Genomic DNA, 23,763 nt, shown 5'->3' on the forward strand with positions numbered 1-23,763 from the left:
GCAACAACAAGGAGAACATACACACACGCGCGCCCAACATTTCAACCTTCTCTCAAATACTTGGCTTGGTGCAAGCGGTGAGGAGCTCGCGCTCGGATCACCTCCGGCTTTAGCAAACTGTGATCTCGACTCCCCTCCTGGGCTCTGGCCGCCCGAGCCGGCCGCCGCGGGCTCTTTAATTTATTGCAGCCGGTTACACTTTCGATCCCATTTCCTTCGGAGCCCCCTTCCTCCCAGGTGGAGAAGAGAAAGGCCGCCGCGAGTCTGAAAACCCGGGCGGGGTTTGCGGGCGGGAGCGAATCCGGATAGCACGTTCCCGCGGTGAGGTCCGGTACCGGGGGGGGGGGGGGGGGCGGGGGGACCGAGTGTTCCCCCCCCCCCAAGTCGCATTTAATGAAACTGCTGAGCGCTTGTGACACTATAGCTGTAAGGCTGCGGAAATGGGGCGGGCGCGGGGGCGACAGCTTCTCGCCTCCATTCATCCTCCGCGCCGGCGGGAGGGAGGCTGCAGCCGAGCGTCAGTCCCCAGACAGGGGGCGGAGGACGACCGGGGGCTGCGACCGCGGCCGGGGCGCCCCGCCCCCACGCCCCGCCCCGGGATCGCTCCCCGGGCCGAGCAGCGGGCGGCTGGTCGCCCCCGCGGACGGGTCGCGGGCGGGGGAGAGCCGGGGGGAGGGGAGAGCCGAGGGGTCCCCGGCCCCGGCGGCCGTGCGCGCTGCTCGCCATGCCGCACACGTCGGACCCATTTCCCACGCCGGCTTGGCTCGGCGGCGGAGTTGGTAGGGATGAGCAGGGAGGGCGGGCTGGAGACCGCCTCCGGCTCGCGAGGGGGAAACCACTCCACTGTGAAGGACGCGCTGCACCCCCCCCCCCGCCACCACCCCCACCCCCACCCCCGGGAAGAAATCCGCGGCGCTCGGGGCGGGGGGAGCCTCCCACTCCTGCGCCCTCGCGGGGGTGCGCCCGAGGGCTGCGCGCCGCAGCGGGGGGTGGGGGGTGGGTGGGGGGCGAGCGTTCCCCGAGCCCCCGGGCTTGCTCAAGTTGCGGTCTGGCGAGGGGAGGGGGAAGCGGACGACGCTTCTGCCCACGCGGCTGCCAGAAGTTTTGCAGAATCTTAGTCCGGGCGCGCAGGGGAGGGAGCGCACTGCACCATATTGCCGCGCATCGGAATGCACGGGCGCAAGGCCGCGGAGGAGAAACGGCTTCCCTCGTTCGCCTTGCACCGTGGAAAGAAAAAAAATAATAATAATAAGAAGAAGGTGGGGGGCGGCCGGGTGTCGTGGGAGGCAAGGATTCTGATAAACCAGAGTTTTCCAAATAGAAGGGGATTTAGCACTACAGCCACTTGGCGGGCCAAGAGAACGCTGCGGCGCCCGCCCCCGCCCCCGCCCCCCGGCTCCAGACTGCGGCGGTGCGCACTGAGTCTGCGCGCCGGGCTTTTCTCGCTGATGCTGCAGATCTGGAGCCGGGAGGCTCGGGAGGCTCGGGAGGCTCGGGAGGCTCGGGAGGCGGCCGGCCTGGGGGATGTGGGGGTGGCCGGGGGCCTGGCCCGGCCCCGAGGAGAGGCCACTACGCCCTGAGCGCAGCTGCCTTAGCGGACTGGAAAATACTCGCTCGCTGGCACTTTGATCCCCCGCGCCGCCACGATCCCCTACAGGGAGACCTTGGGAATCTCAGCCGCCTCCCCCCCCACCCCCCCACCCCCCCACCCCGGCTGCGCCCGCCCAAACAACCGCGCGCTACAGCTGCTCGTAGACTTTATTGGTGTTTGTCTTGTTTAAATCATTTCGCCTCCTCGCACCGGTCTGGTAAAGGCGGAGTACCCACTCTGGACGGATTCCTTTCTCTTTTCTTCTTTTCGTCTTAAATTTTCCTTTAAGGGGAGGCCCTTGGATGCCTATAGATCGGGCAGACGAGCTGAGGACCGGTTGCAAATCGCAGCGGCAGCCGGGTTTCTCTTTAGAGATGCTCAGAGTGTCCCCAAATATCTCCTGCCTGCCTCAGCCCCCTGCACCCTGGCGGGCCCCCTTGGCCACTGAAATAAAAGGATGAGCAAATGGCTACAGTTTAAAAACAACACACACACACACACACAAACCCACAACCAGAACTGAGATCGGCTGAGGCTGGCTGCGGTGGCAGCGACTGAAAACCGGGGAAGCCTCGCGTGGGGGCGGGGGGGGAGGGATACCGTGTACGACCGAGTGGCACAAAGTCAAAAGAAGGAGAGACGCGGAACTAGGGACGCTTCGGTACACAAAGTTGCCATCAAAGTTTATTTCCCTTTTATCCAGATAGGTGACGCTACACTTTGCCAGTCACTAAAGGCTGCAGGTTTCTGCTCGGAAAATAACACCGAGGCTTCCAACATGTGTTTGTTCCCCAGGCGCGCGCGCACGCCCGGTCCACCCCCAAGGCAAGCGCGGAGCCACGAACGCCAAGCATTTCAACAAAGACAGGCACCACCCCAACCCCCCAACCCCAGCCCTCGGGAGTCCGCACTCCCCAAAAAGGACCCCTCGCTCGCTCGCTCGCTCGCGCTCTCCGGAGTTCGAGGTTCTCTCTTAACCACTGCAGCCCATCATGGTGTCTCCGAACACCAGCGTGGCTCCCTGGGCGCACGAGGGATCCCCCAAGCCAGCGTTAACCATGCCCTAACCGAGATGCTAAATCGCGAAACCGAGACACGGGGTGGAGGGGGGGGGAGGGATAGGGGGTGGGGAATGTCGTCTGAGAAGGGAGAGGAGAAACAGAAACCTTTCCCGGCGCCCGCTTCTGCGCTCCCGGGCGCGCACTCGGCATCCGTCAGGAGACGAGGACATTGAGCAGCCCCGGGGAGGGAAAGCGAGTCCCCCGGGAAGACGGCGGCTGCGCTCGCTGGGGGGACGGGGGAGGGCTTGGGGTGCAAGGGGGACGGGGCCGGCTGGGGTTGCGCCCGCGACGACTGGCCCCCGGGGGTGACGCTGGGCTTTCCGGAGCGGGGCGGCCGGCCAGCACCCCCTCCCGCCGGCCTCCCCGCAAGCCTGCTCCCCCCCGCCCCCCGCGAGCGTGTAGTTTCCGCGGCCAGGCCGCCGCCGCCGCCGCCGCCGCCGCTTAAGGGACCAGCTCGAGCCGCGAGCCAGCCAGCGAGCTCCCGGCAGCAACCGCCACTTTGGGCAAACTTGCGGGTTTCCGGCTCGCGGCCAGCGAGCGGGAGCTCCCCCCTCGCCGCTCGGGGGCTTGCAGCCCGGGCAGCCCGAGGGGCGGCGAGCGCGCCCGCACCAGACTCTCCCAGACGCGAAAGGGGACGAGACAAGTGCGGAATTCACCCGCCGTGCCAGGGCACTTCCGAGGCAACAACCGACTGGCACTTTTTCTCCCCTTGGCAAACTGGATTTTTTTTTTTTTTTTTTGAAAAAGCTACTTGGCAGCTGTCTCTGACTCCACCTCCCGCTCAACCCGCCCCCCCCTCCCTCCCCAGTGCCTTTGGGCTTTTCTTCGGAAATCCGGACAGCATTGGGCATCTTTGTTTTAATTGCCGTTGGGGGAGCCCGGCCGGCCCCGGGGGGGCTTGTCGCCAGGCCAGCGTCGCCTGAGCACCGAGCCTGCTTCTTCGCTCACCTTTGAACTGCAAAGGGATCAAGTTCAGCTCGAGTTGCCAGCCCTGGGACTGGGAGGAAGGAGAGGGAGCGTGCAGGAGAGAGAGAGTGGGAGAAGGGGAAAGGGGAAAGGAGAGGAGGGAGGAGAGAGAGAGGAGGAGGAGGAGGAGGAGGGAGGAGAGAGAGGGAGGGAGGGGAGGGATCGAGAGAGAGCGGGGAGAGAGGGAGCGAGAGAGAGAGGCTGCAATCTCCTCCCTGAATCGCGCACAGCGCTGCAGATCCCAGGGCTCCGAATTGCGGGCCGAATGCAGGTGAGGAAAGGCGCGGACTCTGCGGCTGCGAACCCAAACTTGGGCACCGCGCGGTGCGCACGGCTCAGCCTTCGCCCCCGCGGGCGCACGGCTGCTGCGGTTTCAGGCGGCGGCTTCGTGACTAATGACCTTGCGCAGAGTTGTTAAGAGAAAAAGAGAAACCCGAGCTCTTGGGGGTGAGAAGGGACTGACTCTCCGGGCGTCTCTGAAGATGGCTCGGGCTGCTCTTCGGCGCGCGGGGGGGACCCGGACGCGGACCGCCGAGTGACGCGAGTGGTCTCCACTGCACGGTGCCCGAAGCGACCGACCTGCCAGGGATTTTTTTTTTCTTTCTTTTTCTTTTTTCTTTTCTTTCTTTTTTTTTCCCCCCACCGTTTCATTCTCGATCTGTTGCCTGGCTCCCCCGCTGCCAGAGCGGAGTCAGAGTTCAGACCGGCTTGTTGCTGGCCCCGGCGCCTCGTGCAGGAAGCAACTCACGTTTGCCTGGGCAGCCGGAGCAGGAGCTGGGTCTGGAGTGAGCGGCTGAATCGTGAATTGGACTCAACTCGAGTAGCAGCGACGACGAACGGGGTTGGCAGGCGGGGGAGGAGGCTGCAAGCTCGCTCCCCGCCGCTTCCCGGCTCCAGCGCCCGCCTGCCCGAGCGGTTCCGGCCCCATCCGGCCGAGCGCGGCTTCGGGAGCCCGGGATCCTCCGCCCGCCGCGGGGATGACTCTGGAGGGGGGCGGGGGGGGCGCCGAGCCCGCGGCGCGCAGTGTCCCGTGAACTGTGAGTACTGCGCCTGAACGGCGGCCGGCGAGCGGGCGATTAGCACCCGTTGCATGAATTATGGAACAATAACTTTCGGAAGAAGCAGAAGAAGGCGGAAGAAAAAAAAGAAGAGGAAGAAGAAGAAGAAGGATCTGTCGCCGGTCCCCCCCCACCCCCCGCGCCCCGGCGACTCCGCACGCTGCTCTCGCCCCCTCCCTCCTCTCCCTTCCTCCTTTCCCGGAGCCAGAAGAGGACCGGGAGGAGGGCCGGCGGCCGGCCCCGGAGGAGGGGGGCGCCGAGGGGGCCGTGCCTAGAAGGAGCAGTAGCAGCAGCAGCAGGAGAAGATGCTGAGGATGCGGACCGCGGGGTGGGCGCGCGGCTGGTGCCTGGGTTGCTGCCTCCTCTTGCCGCTGTCGCTCAGCCTGGCGGCCGCCAAGCAACTGCTCCGGTACCGACTGGCCGAGGAGGGCCCGGCGGACGTCCGCATCGGCAACGTCGCCTCGGACCTGGGCATCGTGACGGGCTCGGGCGAGGTGACTTTCAGCCTCGAGTCGGGCTCGGAGTACCTGAAGATCGACAACCTCACGGGCGAGCTGAGCACCAGCGAGCGGCGCATCGACCGCGAGAAGCTGCCCCAGTGTCAGATGATCTTCGACGAGAACGAGTGCTTCCTGGACTTCGAGGTGTCGGTGATCGGGCCCTCGCAGAGCTGGGTGGACCTGTTCGAGGGTCGGGTCATCGTGCTCGACATCAACGACAACACGCCCACCTTCCCGTCGCCCGTGCTCACGCTCACGGTGGAGGAGAACCGGCCGGTGGGCACGCTCTACCTGCTCCCCACCGCCACCGACCGTGACTTCGGCCGCAACGGCATCGAGCGCTACGAGCTGCTGCAGGAGCCCGGGGGCGGCGGCGGCGGCGGCGGCGGCGGCGGCGGCGGCGGCGGCGAGGGCCGGCGAGCCGGGCCTGCCGACAGCGCCCCCTACCCCGGGGGCGGCGGGAACGGCGCGAGCGGCGGCGGCCCCGGGGGCTCCAGGAGGCGCCCGGACGCCGCGGAGGGCGGCGGCGGCGGCGGCGGCGGCGGCGGCGGCGGCGGCCCCCCCAACCCCAGCCCCGGCGGCCGCAGCAGCGTGTTCGAGCTGCAGGTGGCCGACACCCCGGATGGCGAGAAGCAGCCGCAGCTGATCGTGAAGGGGGCGCTGGACCGCGAGCAGCGCGACTCCTACGAGCTGACCCTGCGGGTGCGGGACGGCGGCGACCCGCCGCGCTCCTCCCAGGCCATCCTGCGGGTGCTCATCACCGACGTGAACGACAACAGCCCCCGCTTCGAGAAGAGCGTGTACGAAGCCGACCTGGCGGAGAACAGCGCCCCCGGCACCCCCATCCTGCAGCTGCGCGCCGCCGACCTGGACGTGGGGGTCAACGGGCAGATCGAGTACGTGTTCGGGGCGGCCACCGAGTCGGTGCGGCGGCTGCTGCGCCTCGACGAGACGTCGGGCTGGCTCAGCGTCCTGCACCGCATCGACCGCGAGGAGGTGAACCAGCTGCGCTTCACCGTCATGGCCCGCGACCGCGGGCAGCCCCCCAAGACCGACAAGGCCACGGTGGTGCTCAGCATCAAGGACGAGAACGACAACGTGCCGTCCATCGAGATCCGCAAGATCGGGCGTATCCCGCTCAAGGACGGGGTGGCCAACGTGGCCGAGGATGTGCTGGTCGACACCCCCATCGCGCTGGTGCAGGTGTCCGACCGCGACCAAGGCGAGAACGGGGTGGTCACCTGCACCGTGGTGGGGGACGTGCCCTTCCAGCTCAAGCCGGCCAGCGACACGGAGGGCGACCAGAACAAGAAAAAGTACTTCCTGCACACCTCGGCCCCCCTGGACTACGAGACCACCCGGGAATTCAACGTGGTCATCGTGGCGGTGGACTCGGGCAGCCCCAGCCTCTCCAGCAACAACTCCCTGGTCGTCAAGGTCGGAGACACCAATGACAACCCGCCCGTCTTCGGCCAGTCGGTGGTGGAGGTCTACTTCCCCGAGAACAACGTCCCTGGGGAGAGGGTGGCCACGGTGCTGGCGACCGACGCCGACAGTGGGAAGAACGCAGAGATCGCCTACTCTCTGGATTCCGCCGTGATGGGGACCTTTGCCATCGACCCCGATTCTGGGGACATCCTGGTCAACACCGTGCTGGACCGCGAGCAGACGGACAGGTACGAGTTTAAAGTCAACGCCAAAGACAAAGGCCTCCCAGTGCTGCAGGGCAGCACCACGGTGATCGTGCAGGTGGCTGACAGGAATGACAATGACCCTAAGTTTATGCAGGACGTCTTTACCTTTTATGTGAAAGAAAACTTGCAGCCCAACAGCCCTGTGGGGATGGTCACGGTGATGGATGCCGACAAGGGGCGCAATGCGGAGATGAGCCTCTACATAGAGGAAAACAGCAACATTTTTTCCATCGAAAACGACACGGGGACCATTTACTCCACCATGTCCTTCGACCGGGAACACCAGACCACATACACGTTCAGGGTCAAGGCTGTGGATGGGGGAGATCCTCCCAGGTCGGCCACGGCCACCGTCTCTCTCTTTGTGATGGACGAGAACGACAACGCTCCCACAGTCACCCTTCCCAGAAACATTTCCTACACTTTACTGCCACCTTCGAGTAATGTCAGGACAGTGGTAGCCACCGTGCTGGCAACGGACAGCGACGATGGCATCAACGCAGACCTCAACTACAGCATTGTGGGAGGGAATCCCTTCAAGCTGTTTGAGATTGATTCCACCAGTGGTGTGGTTTCCTTGGTGGGGAAGCTCACCCAAAAGCATTACGGCTTGCACAGGTTGGTGGTGCAAGTGAATGACAGCGGGCAGCCCTCCCAGTCCACCACGACTCTGGTGCACGTGTTTGTCAATGAAAGTGTTTCCAACGCGACTGTGATTGACTCCCAGATAGCCAGAAGTTTGCACACCCCGCTCACCCAGGATATAGCCGGTGACCCAAGTTATGAAATCAGCAAACAGAGACTCAGTATTGTCATTGGGGTGGTTGCTGGAATTATGACAGTGATTCTGATCATCCTAATTGTAGTGATGGCAAGGTACTGCCGGTCCAAAAATAAAAATGGGTACGAAGCTGGCAAAAAGGACCACGAGGACTTTTTTACACCCCAGCAGCACGACAAATCTAAAAAGCCTAAAAAGGACAAGAAAAACAAAAAATCTAAGCAGCCTCTCTACAGCAGCATCGTCACTGTGGAAGCTTCTAAACCAAATGGACAGAGGTATGATAGTGTGAACGAGAAGCTGTCAGACAGCCCAAGCATGGGGCGATACCGATCCGTTAATGGTGGGCCTGGCAGTCCTGACCTGGCCAGGCATTACAAGTCTAGTTCTCCATTGCCTACTGTCCAGCTTCACCCCCAGTCACCAACTGCAGGAAAAAAACACCAGGCCGTACAAGATCTACCACCAGCCAACACATTTGTGGGAGCAGGAGACAACATCTCAATTGGATCAGATCACTGCTCTGAATACAGCTGTCAGACCAATAACAAGTACAGCAAACAGGTAAGATGTGTTCCAGATACATTTAAGTATCCCAGAAAAAGGCTAATAACTCTGAGACAGAGCACCTTCTGTGAAGTTTTGTTTTCTCTCTCTTAAAGCCATCATTTACAAATTTAATAGGGGTAATTTAACGTTAATTCATTAGATCATCAGTTGGGTACGAGCCATCTACGCGAGGTGCACCTCTGTATTTTGCAGGTGCCCAGACCGGTGTAAGCTACCAGGCTATTCAAAGCCAGGCAGTGTCTTTGCACATCTCTTTGTGCTTGCCAGGACTAATTCATCCTAGTTTTCTGTTTTCAGGATAAATGTGTATATATTGTTTGGATGGTGAGCTTTAACCCGAAATTATGGTGTTCTGTGGCTGCTTAGTGGGTAATTACGTCCAGAGAGAAAACTTCTCAAGTTACTACAGGTGCCTGTGCAAACTGGACACTCTAAAAGTTTTAGCTATGTTATGTGTTATGGAGGATTTTACGGGATCATGGAGGCTGGTTCATGCAAATAGAGTACCAAGTCTGAGATACTTAAATACTACTTTGACAAAAAATGTTGGGTTAAAGATATGTGATGATATGCAAATACCATGCAAAACTACATTTTTAATAACTTCGCTCTCTGTAACAATTAGACTTCTGTGGGGATACACAGTTAGCACTTGCATTCCTCGGGTTTGGTATTAAAAGCCCGTAAGCAAAAGTAAAGTGCATTGACCCATTTATTATTTAAGCCAAGCAACAGAAGTGTCCTTGTTTGGTGCACTGTGTGCCAGAAAATTTCGGTCTGCGTTGTGATATCCTGACGCTGTGAAGGTGATATGGAATATTTGATACCGTTGTCTCTCAGTGAAATGTGGAAACAGTTTGAAAAGGCATGTGAACTTTGAGATGAACTTCAGAAAACAGAAAATTTATTCTCAGAAGTTTTGCTTGTGTGATACATGTAATGCTCACAGAGTTCACTTTTCACACCCACCAAGGTCTGACCCTGAGCAAGTAAAATCTTTCGGAAACTGCTGTGTCTGATGCTGTGGCAACCCCATTAATAAAATACCACATATATCTTATCAAGAGAACTCATCTCAAAAAAACACTTTTATGACTGTCAAATAATATCCAATCATAGTTATTCTATTAAGTATGCTTTGCGTGTGGACGTGTGCAATCTGAGAAGAATTAAAGCAGAAGAAAAACGTGTTTTATGGCATCATTAAAGATGTTATTGATGGGCTCATTTAAGATGGTAAAGGAAAGAGATATTAAATCCTTACTGCTCTCATACTTTTAAAAATCAATTTCCTAAAGAGATATTTGGTACTTATAGTACTCTACTGCAGCTATTTGGATAAGGAGAAAGAGACCTAACATGATTTTATACCCAATAATCAAAGCAATCCAAGAAAATACAGGCTTGGACTTCATTAAATGGCTTTCGAAAATATGTGATGCCCTTGAGCCGGAGTTACTTATTTCTTTTAACCGGAAATTTACTACCTGGAGGGTTTATATCTGTTGTGTTACTGCTTTACCTGAAGTTAGAAGGAGATTTTGGTTTTGGTTTTGGCACTTTTATTGGTTTGGTAAACAAGGACCCTTCTAGTTACAATAATATTACTTTTCCAAGATGACTTATAAACACAGACAAATAAATTTGGATCTATAGGAATGTCCTTGGAAAATTCTGTAGCGCAAAAGTGTGTGAAGAGATCTTTCTGCAGAATGTTTACTTTTTCCGCAGTCAGCCTGATGGGATGTTTTGTCCCGTGGCTGAATGACATTTGCATTCTAAATTGTGTAATCTTAAACTTTGGAGCGGACGTGTCAAGTGGCAGATTTATAGATATTTTATACAGCCACCTCATATGTTCTGTGCTGTCACTTAAGCTTTATTTGGCTCATCAAAGGAGGTTGGCTCTATATTCTGATTATTTAAGACAGCCAGTATGAAGACTGTTGTGGCATGCTGTTTAAAAGGCAAAGTGATATGCTTATAAATAAACTAATGTACGGTGTTAGGCTCTTCACAGAGCAAAGAAGTTCATATACCAGAATAGAAAACCTGCGAAGCCATCATTATACATCATGCAGTTTGCCAGAAGTAACTGGACAACTTACGTTGTCGTCGTTAGGTATTCAAAAGATGTGCAAAGTTTTAACCATAATGAATAGCTGAACCAAAATAAAATACAGGAGAATGAAACACATCCCCCTTAATGTGATTAGTAATAGTAATTGATACTCTTCATCTCTTCCAATATTGCTGTCAGGGGACAAGGGATCCATTTACAAAGTTACATTCTGTTTAGACATCTGACATAATAAACAGGATCTTTTTTTTTTTTGTCCTGATTTTTGTTTGTACCACTAGTAGATGATTTTCTATTTTTATTTTAAAAAATAAAGTGTTATAAAGCTACCAGAATGTTTTTCTTTTCTGTGATTAAATTTGATATAAGATAAAATAAAGAACACGAGGTTTTGTTATAATTCACCCCTTTGATACTGAATTTATCTAGGGAAAACCCTGAGGGGATGCCATCTTTTAATTCCTTATGGTAGGGATTAATTAAAAATCAGAGATTTCATCGGACATAAAGACTTCATTTTATTTATAATTTTCTTGAATTGTCTTATCATAGTTCTTTGCTTGTGATATAATGGAAGTGGCGTCTGTTTACAGTGTTCTTATCCTTACGAGAATTAGACATTTCAAAGTGTTGCTCCTAAATCCTGTTAATGGTTATATTCTAATAAATTAAGCAGCTTTGGGGAAATAAGTTTGTAAAAACTGCCCCTCCCCCCTTTTTGGTTTGTTTTCACAGGATCTAGAAATTTTCAAATCAAGCTTCTGTACTTAGTCCTTGGCAGAATGCAGATGTATGGTTGCGGAGTTGCTATATTTTCTTTTTTTTCTGAAATTCACACCTGAGCAAAAGTGATGATATAACCCAGGTTTCCATAGCTCAGACCTTTGCAGTTCAAACAAAAGTCTTTGCTCTCAACTAAGTAATGTGTCTAGTTGAGCAGAATGTGGATCATTGACAGCATTATTGAGATTAAGTGTCCACCTTTCCTTTGCCTGGTCTTAGTGGTTGCTCAGGTTTTGTGACTTGAAAGTACAATAGCTCATTTGACTTGTAAAATAAAGACAGAGGCATTCTATATTTCTATTTATTTTTAAATCTTCAAACTTTCGCTATGTGTTAAATATTTTTCAATTTTCTTAAAGAACGATGTAATTCTAAAAGATTGATAAACATATAAAAGTATAGTTACTACTTTATCGTTTTCAGGTCCTGCTGAGTTTATTCATGCCATGCTATTATTATTTAGGTAATGCACTGGCAAGTAAAAATTTTATTGTATTTAGTAAATGGAAAGTAAAGTACTTTATTTTTGGCAAGAGTAGGGAAGATACAGCTTGAATAAACATTAATTTAAAAATCCATTTGTAGCTCATGCAGAAATACTCAAGAAAAATTCATATCAAGTCCAGTGATAGTTTCCCTTGCTTCTTTGGAACTGTGGAATGTAGCCTGAATAATGTTCTCTTTAATTGATCAAATTGTGCCCAATATAGTCATTGTATACTTTGTAAAAAAAATATGGCAGAGATTATTTTTTAAATTACTTGTAGTCTGGAAACAAATGGATGACTTGCCATCAACTATTAGGGCTTTCAGGACTGAGAACACTAAGTATCAGTTTGTTGGTGTACATACATTACACCATACATACTCTAGTGGAAATGCATCTGCAGAGTGATGCCAGCTACAGCTTCTAGTTTCAATTTGATAGGCATAATTTCTACAATATGATGCTTCTGTGTATAACCAAAAACACCCTCAAGAGGTACAGTCAGCCTGCATATGGTGGAATTTCTGTTACATTCGGCCTGATAATAGACAAGAGGCTAAAAACCGATGAAGGGTTATGTCTTCAGTCAGGAGAGATCTACTAAAGCAACATTACCCGGATCTCTCGATGTCTATGAATAAGGATGGGGTCATCCGCTGATTTGATCTACTTTGAACATAGACATTTTTTATGGAAGACCAGGTATAACAGTTTGAAACTTATCCCAAACTTATCCCACATTGGAAGACCAGGTATAACAGTTTGAAACTTATCCCAAACTTATCCCACGTTGATTAGTAACTTAGACATGAGACCACAAAGTCAATTTATAGATTTTAAGTCAATCATCCAAGTCAAGTTGGATAAATATAGCAAAATCATTCTCTCGTGTCATCTTTTCTATTTTTGAGTAATTACATATCTTATATGTGGAAAAGTATACACCTGGTATCTCTTTTTCTCATTCTCCACACACACAAACACATGCAGATATATTCTTATAAACCAACGATGGGGCCTTTAGACTTTTATTTCATTGTGATATTCATACATTAACATATGGAACATATTTGAACTTTAAACACATTCAAAACTGAAATAAAATGTCATCAGTCATTCAGTGTTTGTATCTAAAATCACTGGAGTCATCACATTTTAGAATTAAAAGATAGCGTTCAAACCAGTTTCCTCATTTTATATGAGGAGACACTGAGGCCTTTCTCTCTCTGAACCTTTGGGGTGTAAATTTGGTTGTCTGCTGGTACCTTGACTGATGCAAGGAAATTTAAGAAGTTGAGGCCTTTATGAAAAAGTAATTTGGTTGAGATCACAAGATTATCGAGGATACAACGTGGATCCAAGTCCTGGAATGCAGAAGCCACTGTTGTTGGTTTTGATCATACTACCCCTAGGAATAAAATTGAATTTATGTAACTTTGTACGTATTTCAATAGAGACAAAAATCTGTTGAGATTTACCTTTGTAAGTATAACTATATATTTGGCTATGAAGACTGAAGTTTTTGTAAGAGATTATAACTCTGCTTTGGGCTCTAGCTTTTATCTGTAAATTGCTGGGGACATTATAATTCAAATTTTACAGATTTTCAAAAGAAATTGATGGTTCTTTTCCCCTCTGTAAACTAGCAGTTGATGACACACTGAAGTAACTTAACATTGTTTAGAACATGTATGCAACAAGTTAATTGACATGATTTTTAGTTTAGCAGAATCTTGATAACAAATGTAAGCTCCTATCTGGGATTAGTATATCCTCAATAAAAACATAATTTTATAATAATTTGGAAATTAATAGAAGTTTTCTATAAAATGTGTTGGAAAGTTTATATGCATTCTAATTGGGATAATTTCTTACTTTTTTCATTGATATGGATGATTCTTTTTGGCTTCTATGCTCCTTTGCATTTTGCCAGCTTTGCAGGCGCACTCTACCTTCACAGCATCCTTACCACACAATCGTGAACTAATTTTCCCTCTAAATTTGTTTTCTAGCAAATTTTTTAAAGAATGTGACATTTTTAATTTTTTCAGTTCGATTGCCTCCTAGTGTATTGTATTTTAAATTTAAATAGTGATAAAAATAAAAATGCTAAGGATTGAGTTTATTAATTTCAAGAATCAAATTTGAACATTTTTAAAAACAATATAATGTGACGAAACCATTGCTTCACCATAGCCACCAATGCTATTAGATATTTTACCCTCATTTCTTTTCCTGGGAGAGGATGGTGGTGGAGGTTATGTTGGAAATTTGATATAATAATTGTTTAGAGGTTTATATTTAAGCTGTATGTAAGCAATTCCGAGGCTGTAGCAAGGTTCCCCATCCATTTATTTACTATGACTCTATAGAAATAGTAAGATCTGTTCATATAGATCTTGAGTCAGCTTTACTTTTCTCTCTTATTTATTTTAAAAGCCCTTAGAATCTTTTCTAAAGTAGGGACTCTGTTTCGGAACATTACACAGTGCTTTATTTAGCATTAGTGTTGTGGGAGAAATCACATTCCAAGAAGAATTGAGCTGAAACCACTAAAACTAATCTTAATTATCACTTCTGGTGAATTAATGTTTTAAAGGCGGAATAAAGGTTTATTTTCAGGAATTTGGTGATGTTTGTATTGAACTCTGATGCTGTGTACAAACAAAAAAAACTGTTAAAGCTTCCGAGTAGGATTCATCTGACAAGTTAACTTTTTTTTTCCCCCGAGCATATTTATTATTTACAAACACATAATTTGTAAATAAAATTTCTCTGCACCAAAACTTCTACTACAGCATTCTGATTGGGTATAAGACATTGGGGAGAAATTTTTCATCGCACTTTTTTTTTTTACCTGCATAAATCTTTATTTTCCTTCTTTCAGATGCGTCTACATCCATACATTACTGTGTTTGGCTGAATTCCACTCTAATATGATGCTCCATTATGCACCATACTCTGATGACCTTGCTACTACGAAACCTGCTGGAGCCTGCCCTTGGCCGTGGGGTGTCAGCCAATCACTGCTTGTTTCACTTGTTGTACATTTGATTTTCAAGGTTTTTTTTTTTTTTCCCTCCTCATATAAGGAAAAATACTATTGAAATAAATAAACTTATAAAAGAAACAGTATTAATAAAGAAATGTGCTACTAATGGATGTCTAAGTCACCACTAATTCCATTCTCAAAGAAGTGGTTAGCAGAAATTAAAAAATATATATATATATCCCAAGGCACATTTCAACAACAATTTTGAGATTCTAGCATTGTGTGGACCCAGGAAAATTAAGTCTATTGAGTGTTTGTCTGTAGTACATGAAATACTGACTTTTGCTAAAACCTTAAACTGAACATTATTAAGGACTGTGGAACCACAATCCTTCCAAGCCAGTGAGATAGTGTGTTAGAGGAAAAGACAGTGTCTGTTGCTCCTTCTGTGTGTGTATTTCTAAATGTCACTGTGTGTATTCGTGCGTGTTCCTACACATCTATATGCAAGGACTTTGAACAATATTTATAGAAACTATTGTCTATAAAACAAATTTGAGAGATTAATTTTGTATTAAGCACTTATTGCCAATGGACTGTTTTTTCCTTAATCTTGAGATATTGACCAAAGATTCTGTACTATCTATAGAATTTTTACGTTTTTGTTGTTGTTGAATTCCTTAAGAAAATTTGGAATCTTTCAGTTAGATTTACTGAAGTCACTGTAGTCACATTCAGAAGGAATTTGTGGCTTTCTGTTTTTGTGGTACATTTATCTGAAGGCTATTCTATTTGATGTCAGATAACATAAATTCAAGCTACTTCCGAGAACTCAGAATTTAGATATTGTTGAGAGAGAGAGAGAGAGAGAGTGGCTGAATTTTAGTTTTGTAAGTAATATTCTAAGTAAGTCAGGCAATCCCTCGGGTGGTCCCTCCAATTATCTATGTTTATATATTTATGTCTCTATTTATTGTATGTGTTTTTGCACCTAAAAATAAGTGTTCCGTGTGTAAAGTTTGATAAATTTATAATACACTTACCACATCATCTGCCCTACTAAGTTTTCCACAATTTTTGAAATACTAAGTATACCAGATTCTTGGGATTTCTTTTGGTGAATTATTGTCAATAGAAGAGACCTTTAATAAAAATAAAATAAATACTTGAAGAATACTGGGGCGCCTGGGTGGCTCAGTGGGTTAAGCGTCCAAATCTTGTTTTCAGTTCAGGTCATGATCTCAGGGTCATGAGATAGAGCCTCATGTTGGGCTCCACACTGGGCGTGGACCCTGCTTAAGATTCTCTCCCCGCCCTGTCTTCCCCTACCCTCCACCACACGCACACATGCACATGCTCTCTCTCTCTTTCCATCTCTCTCAAAAATAATAAATAAATACATTGGAAGAATGCTAAAACATAGAGTGATAGGACATGTACTCTAACCCATGCAAATCTCTAATGTATATATTTCAAGATTTTTATTCTATTAGCCGTTTAATTTTGCAAAAATGAAATTTTCAGAAATATTGAAACTGTAGTGAAATTCCTGAATAAAACCTAATTATCCTCAACTTCTCAATTTGTTTTGAGCACAAGTACCAGTGTAAGAAGCTGGCAAAAGAAGCCTTACCACTCTTTGATTCTTGAAGATGTCATGTTTCCTTATCAAAAGTAGTAAACTTCCTTACGTGTGCTTAAAGTGTGAATCGTGTAACAAATCATATCAATTCAAAATTATAGAGGGAAAAAGTCCAGAATTTTGAGATAGTCTAAGTGCAACCACATAGAGAGGAGATACATAAATACTTTCGGAAAGAAGAACATTCTAAGGCAGCATTTTGAAAACTTAGGTTGCAACACATTATTGAGGCTTGAATCAATTTAGAGCATCTCCACCACAATAAGAAAAATACGAAATGAAACAGAACCATTCCAAGTACATCACCCGTACTGTAAGGTAAATGTTGTCCTGTGCAATCCCTATTTCAGTTGTGTGTGTGTGTGTGTGTGTGTGTGTGTGTTCCTGTTCTTGGTTGCCATGGAAAAAATGTGTTTTGTTGCGGAAGCAATTGAAAAGTGTTCAGAACCACCACTGCAGTTTGTTTGGGGTGGAAAACTATGGCTGTTATTGGAAAAACATAATAAATCAAAACAAAAAAAATAACATTCCCAAACATTTTGATGTACTATTTAGCTGACTCTGAATAATCAACAGCAACTATTACAGCAGGATTCATCAACAGCAAAAAGCTATTATCATTTCTCTGTGTGTGTGTGTTTTATTCTTTGAACATGTCACCGTGTTCCTATTTTGCACAGACTTCCCTTCTTTCCCCACCTTCTTGCTCCCAATTGGCATCCACCTCAGGTCTCCTGATAAGTCTCCTTTGTAATTCCTGGAATTCACCGCGTAGGGATGTGCCTGTGGATAGATGGAGTGAGACTCAGAACAAACCATCTATTACCCTGTAAATTCAGCGTTTGGACATTTTGTTTTAAATGATAAGATAATAATTTATTTTCCATCACAGAATCGAAAGAAAAAATATGAGAATGTTAGAGGTTGACTTAATATCTTTCAACACATCTACTATCAGCACTGGTACTGAATATTCCAAAAGTAATAAGATACAGTCTTTGTCCTCATGGAATTAATATATTATATAAAAGATTAGGGAGCAGAAAATGATAGATTATATTCGCATCATGCTTCTTAAGTTTCAAAACGTTGATTGCATGTTTGCTCATTTGCTCCTCAGAGCAATCTGTGAGGAAAAGCGCCATTGTTATTTCTGAGGTGAGGAAACTGAAGTAAGGAACCAGCTTATTGATGACTGATGGAATTAGCTTCAGAACTTTATAGAGTCTTTTAATAAATATCAGGTCAGATTTCAAGTGTACTGCAAGCACTTGGGGAAAGTTGTGAAATCTGTGCTTTTGAATACAGTCTTGTTTTCTGATTTATCTGGGTAAAATCACCTCAGAAGAACTCCGTAGAATATGCCTCAGGTTTTCAAACTTTTTTGCAGTCATAAACTGCAATTTAATACTACCAAAACCAAACCAAAGCAAACAAAAAAGCTGTGGGTATAACGTGCAGATCTAATTAATTAACTGGATTTGTACATAACCCCATATGTGATTTAAAAACAAACAAATCCCTTAAGAATTGAATAAGTCACTTTAACCCTAACTATATTTTTGAGGCTGGAAATATATAGCCTCTGGAAAAACTCAAGACCCTTACGAAGTAATTCCGCAGTTTGAAATATGTCTCTGGGAGTGATTTTCAATCTATAACTTTGCAAAACACGTTTCTTGGATGTCTGTGAGTTTTTTTTTTCCATTCCTTTTATAGAGATTGTGTTCATTTGCTCTATCTTTAATACACAGTGCAAGGCTTTGGGGTGTAATTAAAACGATGGCTAGAACAAGTCTCTTTATAGATAGGCCAGTGCAAAAATAGGCAAAGTAGGCAAGATACATACATGAAACCCACAGGGCCTGCCTCCGAGTCTGTCTTGTCCATCAATGGTATTCTCAGTGCTTAGTAGAGATACTCCTAGGAGCCCATGGGAGATACTCATAAATATTTGTTGAATGACAAACAAGAGGCCTGAGCTTTGGTGCTAAATAGCCTCAAGATCCCTTCATAGTGAAACACTGGACTGTGGTACCTCCACTGTTATATCAGACTCTGGGCGTCCTAATTGTTATTTTCTTTCCCTGCTGGGTGGATGTCTCCACAATAAAAGGCTACCTGCGGTGCTGGCTAGAGTCCCTGCCCTCTCTGTGTGGGTATGACTCTCATTTCAGTAGCAAATGAGCAGTGCTCATTTCCTCTCCTTACTCCTTGGTGGTGTTGTTAACACCAAACCCTTAAAAAAAAAAAAGATAAAATTAAACTACTAAGCAAATATGCCAGGCAAGTAAGGGAGGTACTGGCCACTCAGTAGGGTTCTGATATATTTTGAAGGGGTATGAAGAAACAGGCAAACGTACTGGTTTTCAGTATTTTTTCTTGAGATCCTTATTCTAATCTTCTACAGATTGTAGAATCTGTTTTTTATTGTATTTATTAATTTGAGAGAGAGAGAGAGAGCGCACAAGCCAGGGGGAGAGGCAGAGGGAGAGGGAGACACAGGCTCCCCACTGAGCAGGGAACCCACCATGGGACTCTATCCCAGGACTCTGGGATCATGACCTGAGCCACCCAGGTGCCCCCAGATTGTTATCCTTATCTTTATCTCTTTCCTTATGGGGAAAAAAAAAATAGGTACATTAATGCCCAAGCACAGGTGCAAGTATCTGTCAGTTTATATGTTCTGGCAGATATTGTCCATTCACTGAACCAACCCATGCTCACCAATAAAGGGTGAGCATTTTCACATTTCCATTTTTATTCTGAAAGCCCATGGTGAGCATCACTTTTAAAGGTGAGAGTCTAGAATATCAGAGAAACATGCACTTAGTTTACTAGGGAAAGAAATCTAGAAGAGAGAATATGCTTGCTCTTGGGAGTGGCAGGCACTGAGGTAGGAGCTGAGGGATGTCTTACAACTCCTTCTTGTTGAATCACTATGTTGTACACATGAGGCCACTATAACATTGTGTGTCAACTCTTCTCAAACAAGCAAACAAAACAGAAGGGGGTGGGGAGGAGGACAAAAAGAAGAAAGAAAAAAAACCACAACACCTTAGGAGCCCATATTTGAAGGACCACTCTTTTAAATTGCAAATGCAAATTGCAGTCTTCTGAAGGAGTTGGGTTTAGTCTTTGTCACACCCTGGTGTAAGTTGCTTAAGCAGGTAACTAGGTCAGCACCTCACAAAGATCACCAGTCCTAAAGAAATGCAGATTCTGCACTGAGGGCCTTGGAGAAGGATGAGTAGCCTTCAGTAGTTTCAAAGCCCAGAGCTCTGTTAAGGCACCAAGTGTCTCCAACCCTAGCTAGGCTTCCAGGAAATAATGAGATTATATCAGAAAAAGGAATTTCAAGTTTGACAAAAGCAAATGTTTGAGGCCTTGAATTCTGGCCCAAGGCCTTGGTAACCCTAAGAGTGGTACATGGCTCAATATGATTGCAAGATTAGTGTCAAAAAGTAGTAAACATCTACTTCTTTCCATTCAGACCAGGTGTTTTGGTTTGGTTTGGATTTTGGTTTTAGTCAGGAATATCATCATGTCCAACTCCTCTGTTTCCATTCATTTGCTGCTCCTCTACTTTTGATAGAAAGATAAGAACACAGAAGGGGGAAAAAGGAAAAGAAAACCCACAATCACTGCATAGCAACATACTCTCCTCCTCCCTAGTATTATTAGACTACTGTAATAATAATAATAATAATAATAATAATAATAATAATAAAGTGGCCACATTATTGACGTGTAGTTGATTCTTATTCTAATTTCATTCAATTCGGGCAGCCCGGGTGGCTCAGCGGTTTAGCGCCGCCTTCAGCCCAGGGCCTGAACCTGGAGCCCCGGATCGAGTCCCGTGTCGGGCTCCCTGAGTGGAGCCTGCTTCTCCCTCTGCCTGTGTCTCTGCCTCTCTCTTTCTCAGGAATAAATAAATAAAATCTTTAAAAAATAATAATAATTTCATTCAATTCTCAGAAATTGAAATCCTAGTAGGTCTGTACAGAAACCTGAATTTTTAACACTTACCCGTCCTCAATTCTCATTACAGATTATAGGTCAAGCTACAACAATTTTGGGTTAGAGCCCCCGAAATTCCTAACTTCTGTTTCATAGCACACTTCTTGAAGGCCTCTGGCAAAATAGAAAATGAACTGGATAAGGCAATCTGAACATCTGCCTTCTTGTCCTGGTTCTGTCCCTGATTGGCCAGTGTGACCTTGTGTAAGGCCTTGGAGTCCAGAAACCTGTTGAAACTGTCCTCTTGTCATTTTACATAACAACCCCTGCTCTGATTACATGACAGGGTTTGGGGCGGGGAGGAGTCACAAAAAACAGTTGGGGCTTTGTAAAGCATTACCACAATTTAAGATAATATTTCTAGTCATCCATGAATTTCTCTACACCTTTTGAAGATGCATTTACACTTTTGGAGTATTTTCAGTACCATTATATTAAAAAGTTTCTTCATTTTGTTTTTTTTTTGGTTTTGTTTTCTTTTGTTTTGTTTTTGGGGCGGGGGGTGCTGTTTGTTTTAATTTGTCCTACTGCTTGTTTGAGGCATCTCATATTCTCTTGCTCTGATTCATTTCTTCCAAGTTATACTGATCCCCGATCAAGGTGCAACATATGGCAATAGGCCCTGTAGATAATCAGAAAGGCTTTCGGTGCCTGCTGAGGTCTTGATGGTGAAGGGGGAACAGAAATAGCTCATGGCTGTAAAGCAAGTGGTTTAGGAATGGCTTGTAACAGTTTGATATTATCTGACATTATCCATTTTGACACTTAAAAAAGATTCCATCATTTTTTTTTTCAGTTATTTCTTCTTCCGTGCAATCTTTCCTGGGAATTTTTAGTTCACACATCACACCCAGTGTCTAAGAGCCACGAGTTACTGAGCTTTTATTCTGTGGCAATCACTCTGCTAAGGGGTATACTACATTATTTTATTTACCCCTTTCTAATAACTCTGAGAGGCGAGTCCTATTATTGTCTCCATGCGACATATGTAACTGGGGAAAAGCAAAACAGAACTTCTCCTAGATCCCATCCACTCTACATACAACAGGGTTCGCTAACTACTTAAAGTCATTTCCCCTCCAACATACTGCTCTCTCCAAATCTGAGAATTTTTATTAGGATAATATCCCTGAGAGATTTTAATGTACATATTTAGGCTGTGGTTTGCATTGTAGTCTAGCCCACAATACCTCCTATGCATTCTTAGCAGGTTGAAAAGAGAGTCCGTTTCAGCTTGCTAGCACTGCCATTCAAAATACTGTAGACTGGATGGCTTAAATGGCAGAAGTTGATTTTCTCACAATTCTGAACACCAGAAGTCTCAGATCAACATACTGGCAAGTTCCACTTCTGATGAGGACTCTCTTCCCGGTTGTAGGCCACTATGTGCTCACTGTGTCCTCAAACGACCTTCTTTCCTCCCCTCCTCTTTCTAAGGACACCAGTTCTATCAGATGAGAGCCTCACCTTCCAACTTCATGCGACCATAATCACCTCCAGAAAGGTCATAACTCCAAATCAGTCACATTGGGGTTTAAAGCCTCAGCATATGAATTTTGGGAGGACACATTTGAAGTTCATTTTTTAGCTTATAACCTTTAACTTTTTACGCATATCTTTGAATGCTTTCTGCAATTTTCAGCTTTCACAGGGATTTGAGCTATTAAGTAACATCTTAGTTATTTTAATTTTGCCAACCGATAAGTGCATCTAGGTGTATTAATTGAGGTAAGATAATATTTATATTGAAAAGTCCAAGATTTTTTCCACAAATGTAGGAGGTCTTTCTTAATGATGATCGTAATATGTAGTCTTACATTTCTAGTGTATTTTCAGCATTAAGATCCAAGTGAAAAGCAGTAGGAGTTAAGTGGAGAAGGAGTCAGTTGAAACTATAATAATGTAGGTTTAATAATCTTTCTTTTCTAAGAACAGTCTCAGTGGATTTTCATGCACAGTGGCATAATTGGTCTGACAAAGACCCAATGGGTCTGATTTCTCATGGCCTGTGGAAACTGCCAAGCAGGTACTGAGGCTGGCACCACACTCTGAGTGACTCTTCACCAACTATTGATATGTAGGCATCCAATATATTGCATCATTACACAATCCATGGACACATTGAGGATTTTTTTTATTGTGCTTTTTTATTTACCTAATAAAATTAAAAATTCATGTGATAAAATCTGTAATGAGCAGTCTAGGAACTGTATATATGTCCAGTGAGATGTAGGAAGTGGTGATTTTGTTAGGGTAATACAGGGTAAACTCATCAAAAGTTGGGAAAAGGAACTCCTTCTTTTCTGCCCTTTGGTCAGAATTTCTAGGCAGTGGACCATAACAGCCGAATAGACCTTTTCTAAGAATTACCCTTCTAAGCTTCTAGAGCTGATTTTACATTTGACCTCCTATATAAAAATGTCAGATTAATCAGTCCTTTTTTTCAGGAAAATGACAATAATTATGGCATGAACTTAAAGGTTGTTTTTTTTATTGCATCTGAATCTACTTTTGATTGAATTTAACTGTTGATCACAAGGTTCAATTTTAGATAGAGATGGCATTTCTATACGGCATTAGGAATGAAAAATGGTAATACCTATTTTTTCCACACCAGTGCACACACTATTAGGTCAGCGACATTTAATTTATTTTATTACAAAAACTTCTTGCCTTTTTCTCTAATGTTTTACCTTTAATAAGAAATTAGCATCTCTGTGCATGTACATGTGCATATCCTATGTGTATGCATTTATACATGTGCGTACACAGAGGTAACGCAGTTACCATTTCAGAGCAAACCCTGAATGAGTGATTACTGTATGCCAATCATGTAATTATCTGCAAAGCCTTGTTCTGAACACTGGAGAAGCAACAGTAATGAAAACAGGCAAAAATCATCCCCCATTGTGATTCAATTTCAGTGGGATACTACATAAATAATAATAGCTAAACTTACATTGCATGCCATATCCTATGCATGGGTCAGCATATTTTACATATATTAACTGGTTAAATAGGTGATAGAGCTAATTATTTTTATTTTGTAGATGTGCAAAGGGACACACAGCAGGGTTGACTGATCAACAGTTTGTACAGTGGCCGAGCAGAGGGTCAAATACAGACAGTGTGACCACAGGGGCCATACCCTCAACCACTGCGTATATGTGAACACGTCTAATTTAGAGTCAACTAGTTCTCGGAGAAGGAAATTGGATTCACCTATTTCTCATAAAGTCCTCAGTGATATTTCAACCTTCTTATTTTAATACCTTTTATACTATGTTTGTGAAATTAGGTCACTCAGTCCAGTGTTTTTAACAGTACCGTCTTATGCCTTAGTCAAAGTTAAAATCAAAATACGGGAAGGTAGATTTTAGACTAGTAGGTGCTTCTTCCTTCTACCCACTCTCTGCTTTTGGGAACACCTCACAAATATGTTTTCCTTTTTTGTTATTTAGTATTCTTCACTTCACTCAGTATTCACGTAGTCTGTTTTGTATATTATTAATACAAGTAGGAAACATAAACTCATTAT

At 46.0% G+C, this 23,763-nt stretch overlaps 1 protein-coding gene across 7 annotated transcripts in view; it reads left to right on the forward strand.

Annotated features, from left to right (window-relative positions):
- Window positions 1–4,848: 4,848 nt before the first annotated feature.
- Window positions 4,849–23,763, forward strand: part of PCDH7 (protocadherin 7) — a 416,850-nt gene continuing 397,935 nt past the window's right edge. For 6 of the 7 annotated variants that reach the window (XM_055326220.1, XM_055326221.1, XM_055326223.1 and 3 more), the window contains exon 1: window positions 4,849–8,215. In XM_055326220.1, coding sequence (XP_055182195.1) covers window positions 4,982–8,215 — 3,234 coding nt within the window. In that variant the 5' untranslated portion in view covers window positions 4,849–4,981. Of the gene's footprint in view, window positions 8,216–14,458; window positions 16,138–23,763 lie in introns of those variants that run through there. The other variant, XM_055326227.1, reaches the window with a different exon arrangement.

Source organism: Nyctereutes procyonoides, unplaced genomic scaffold (assembly GCF_905146905.1).
Source record: "Nyctereutes procyonoides isolate TBG_1078 unplaced genomic scaffold, NYPRO_anot_genome, whole genome shotgun sequence".
Taxonomy (NCBI): domain Eukaryota; kingdom Metazoa; phylum Chordata; class Mammalia; order Carnivora; family Canidae; genus Nyctereutes; species Nyctereutes procyonoides.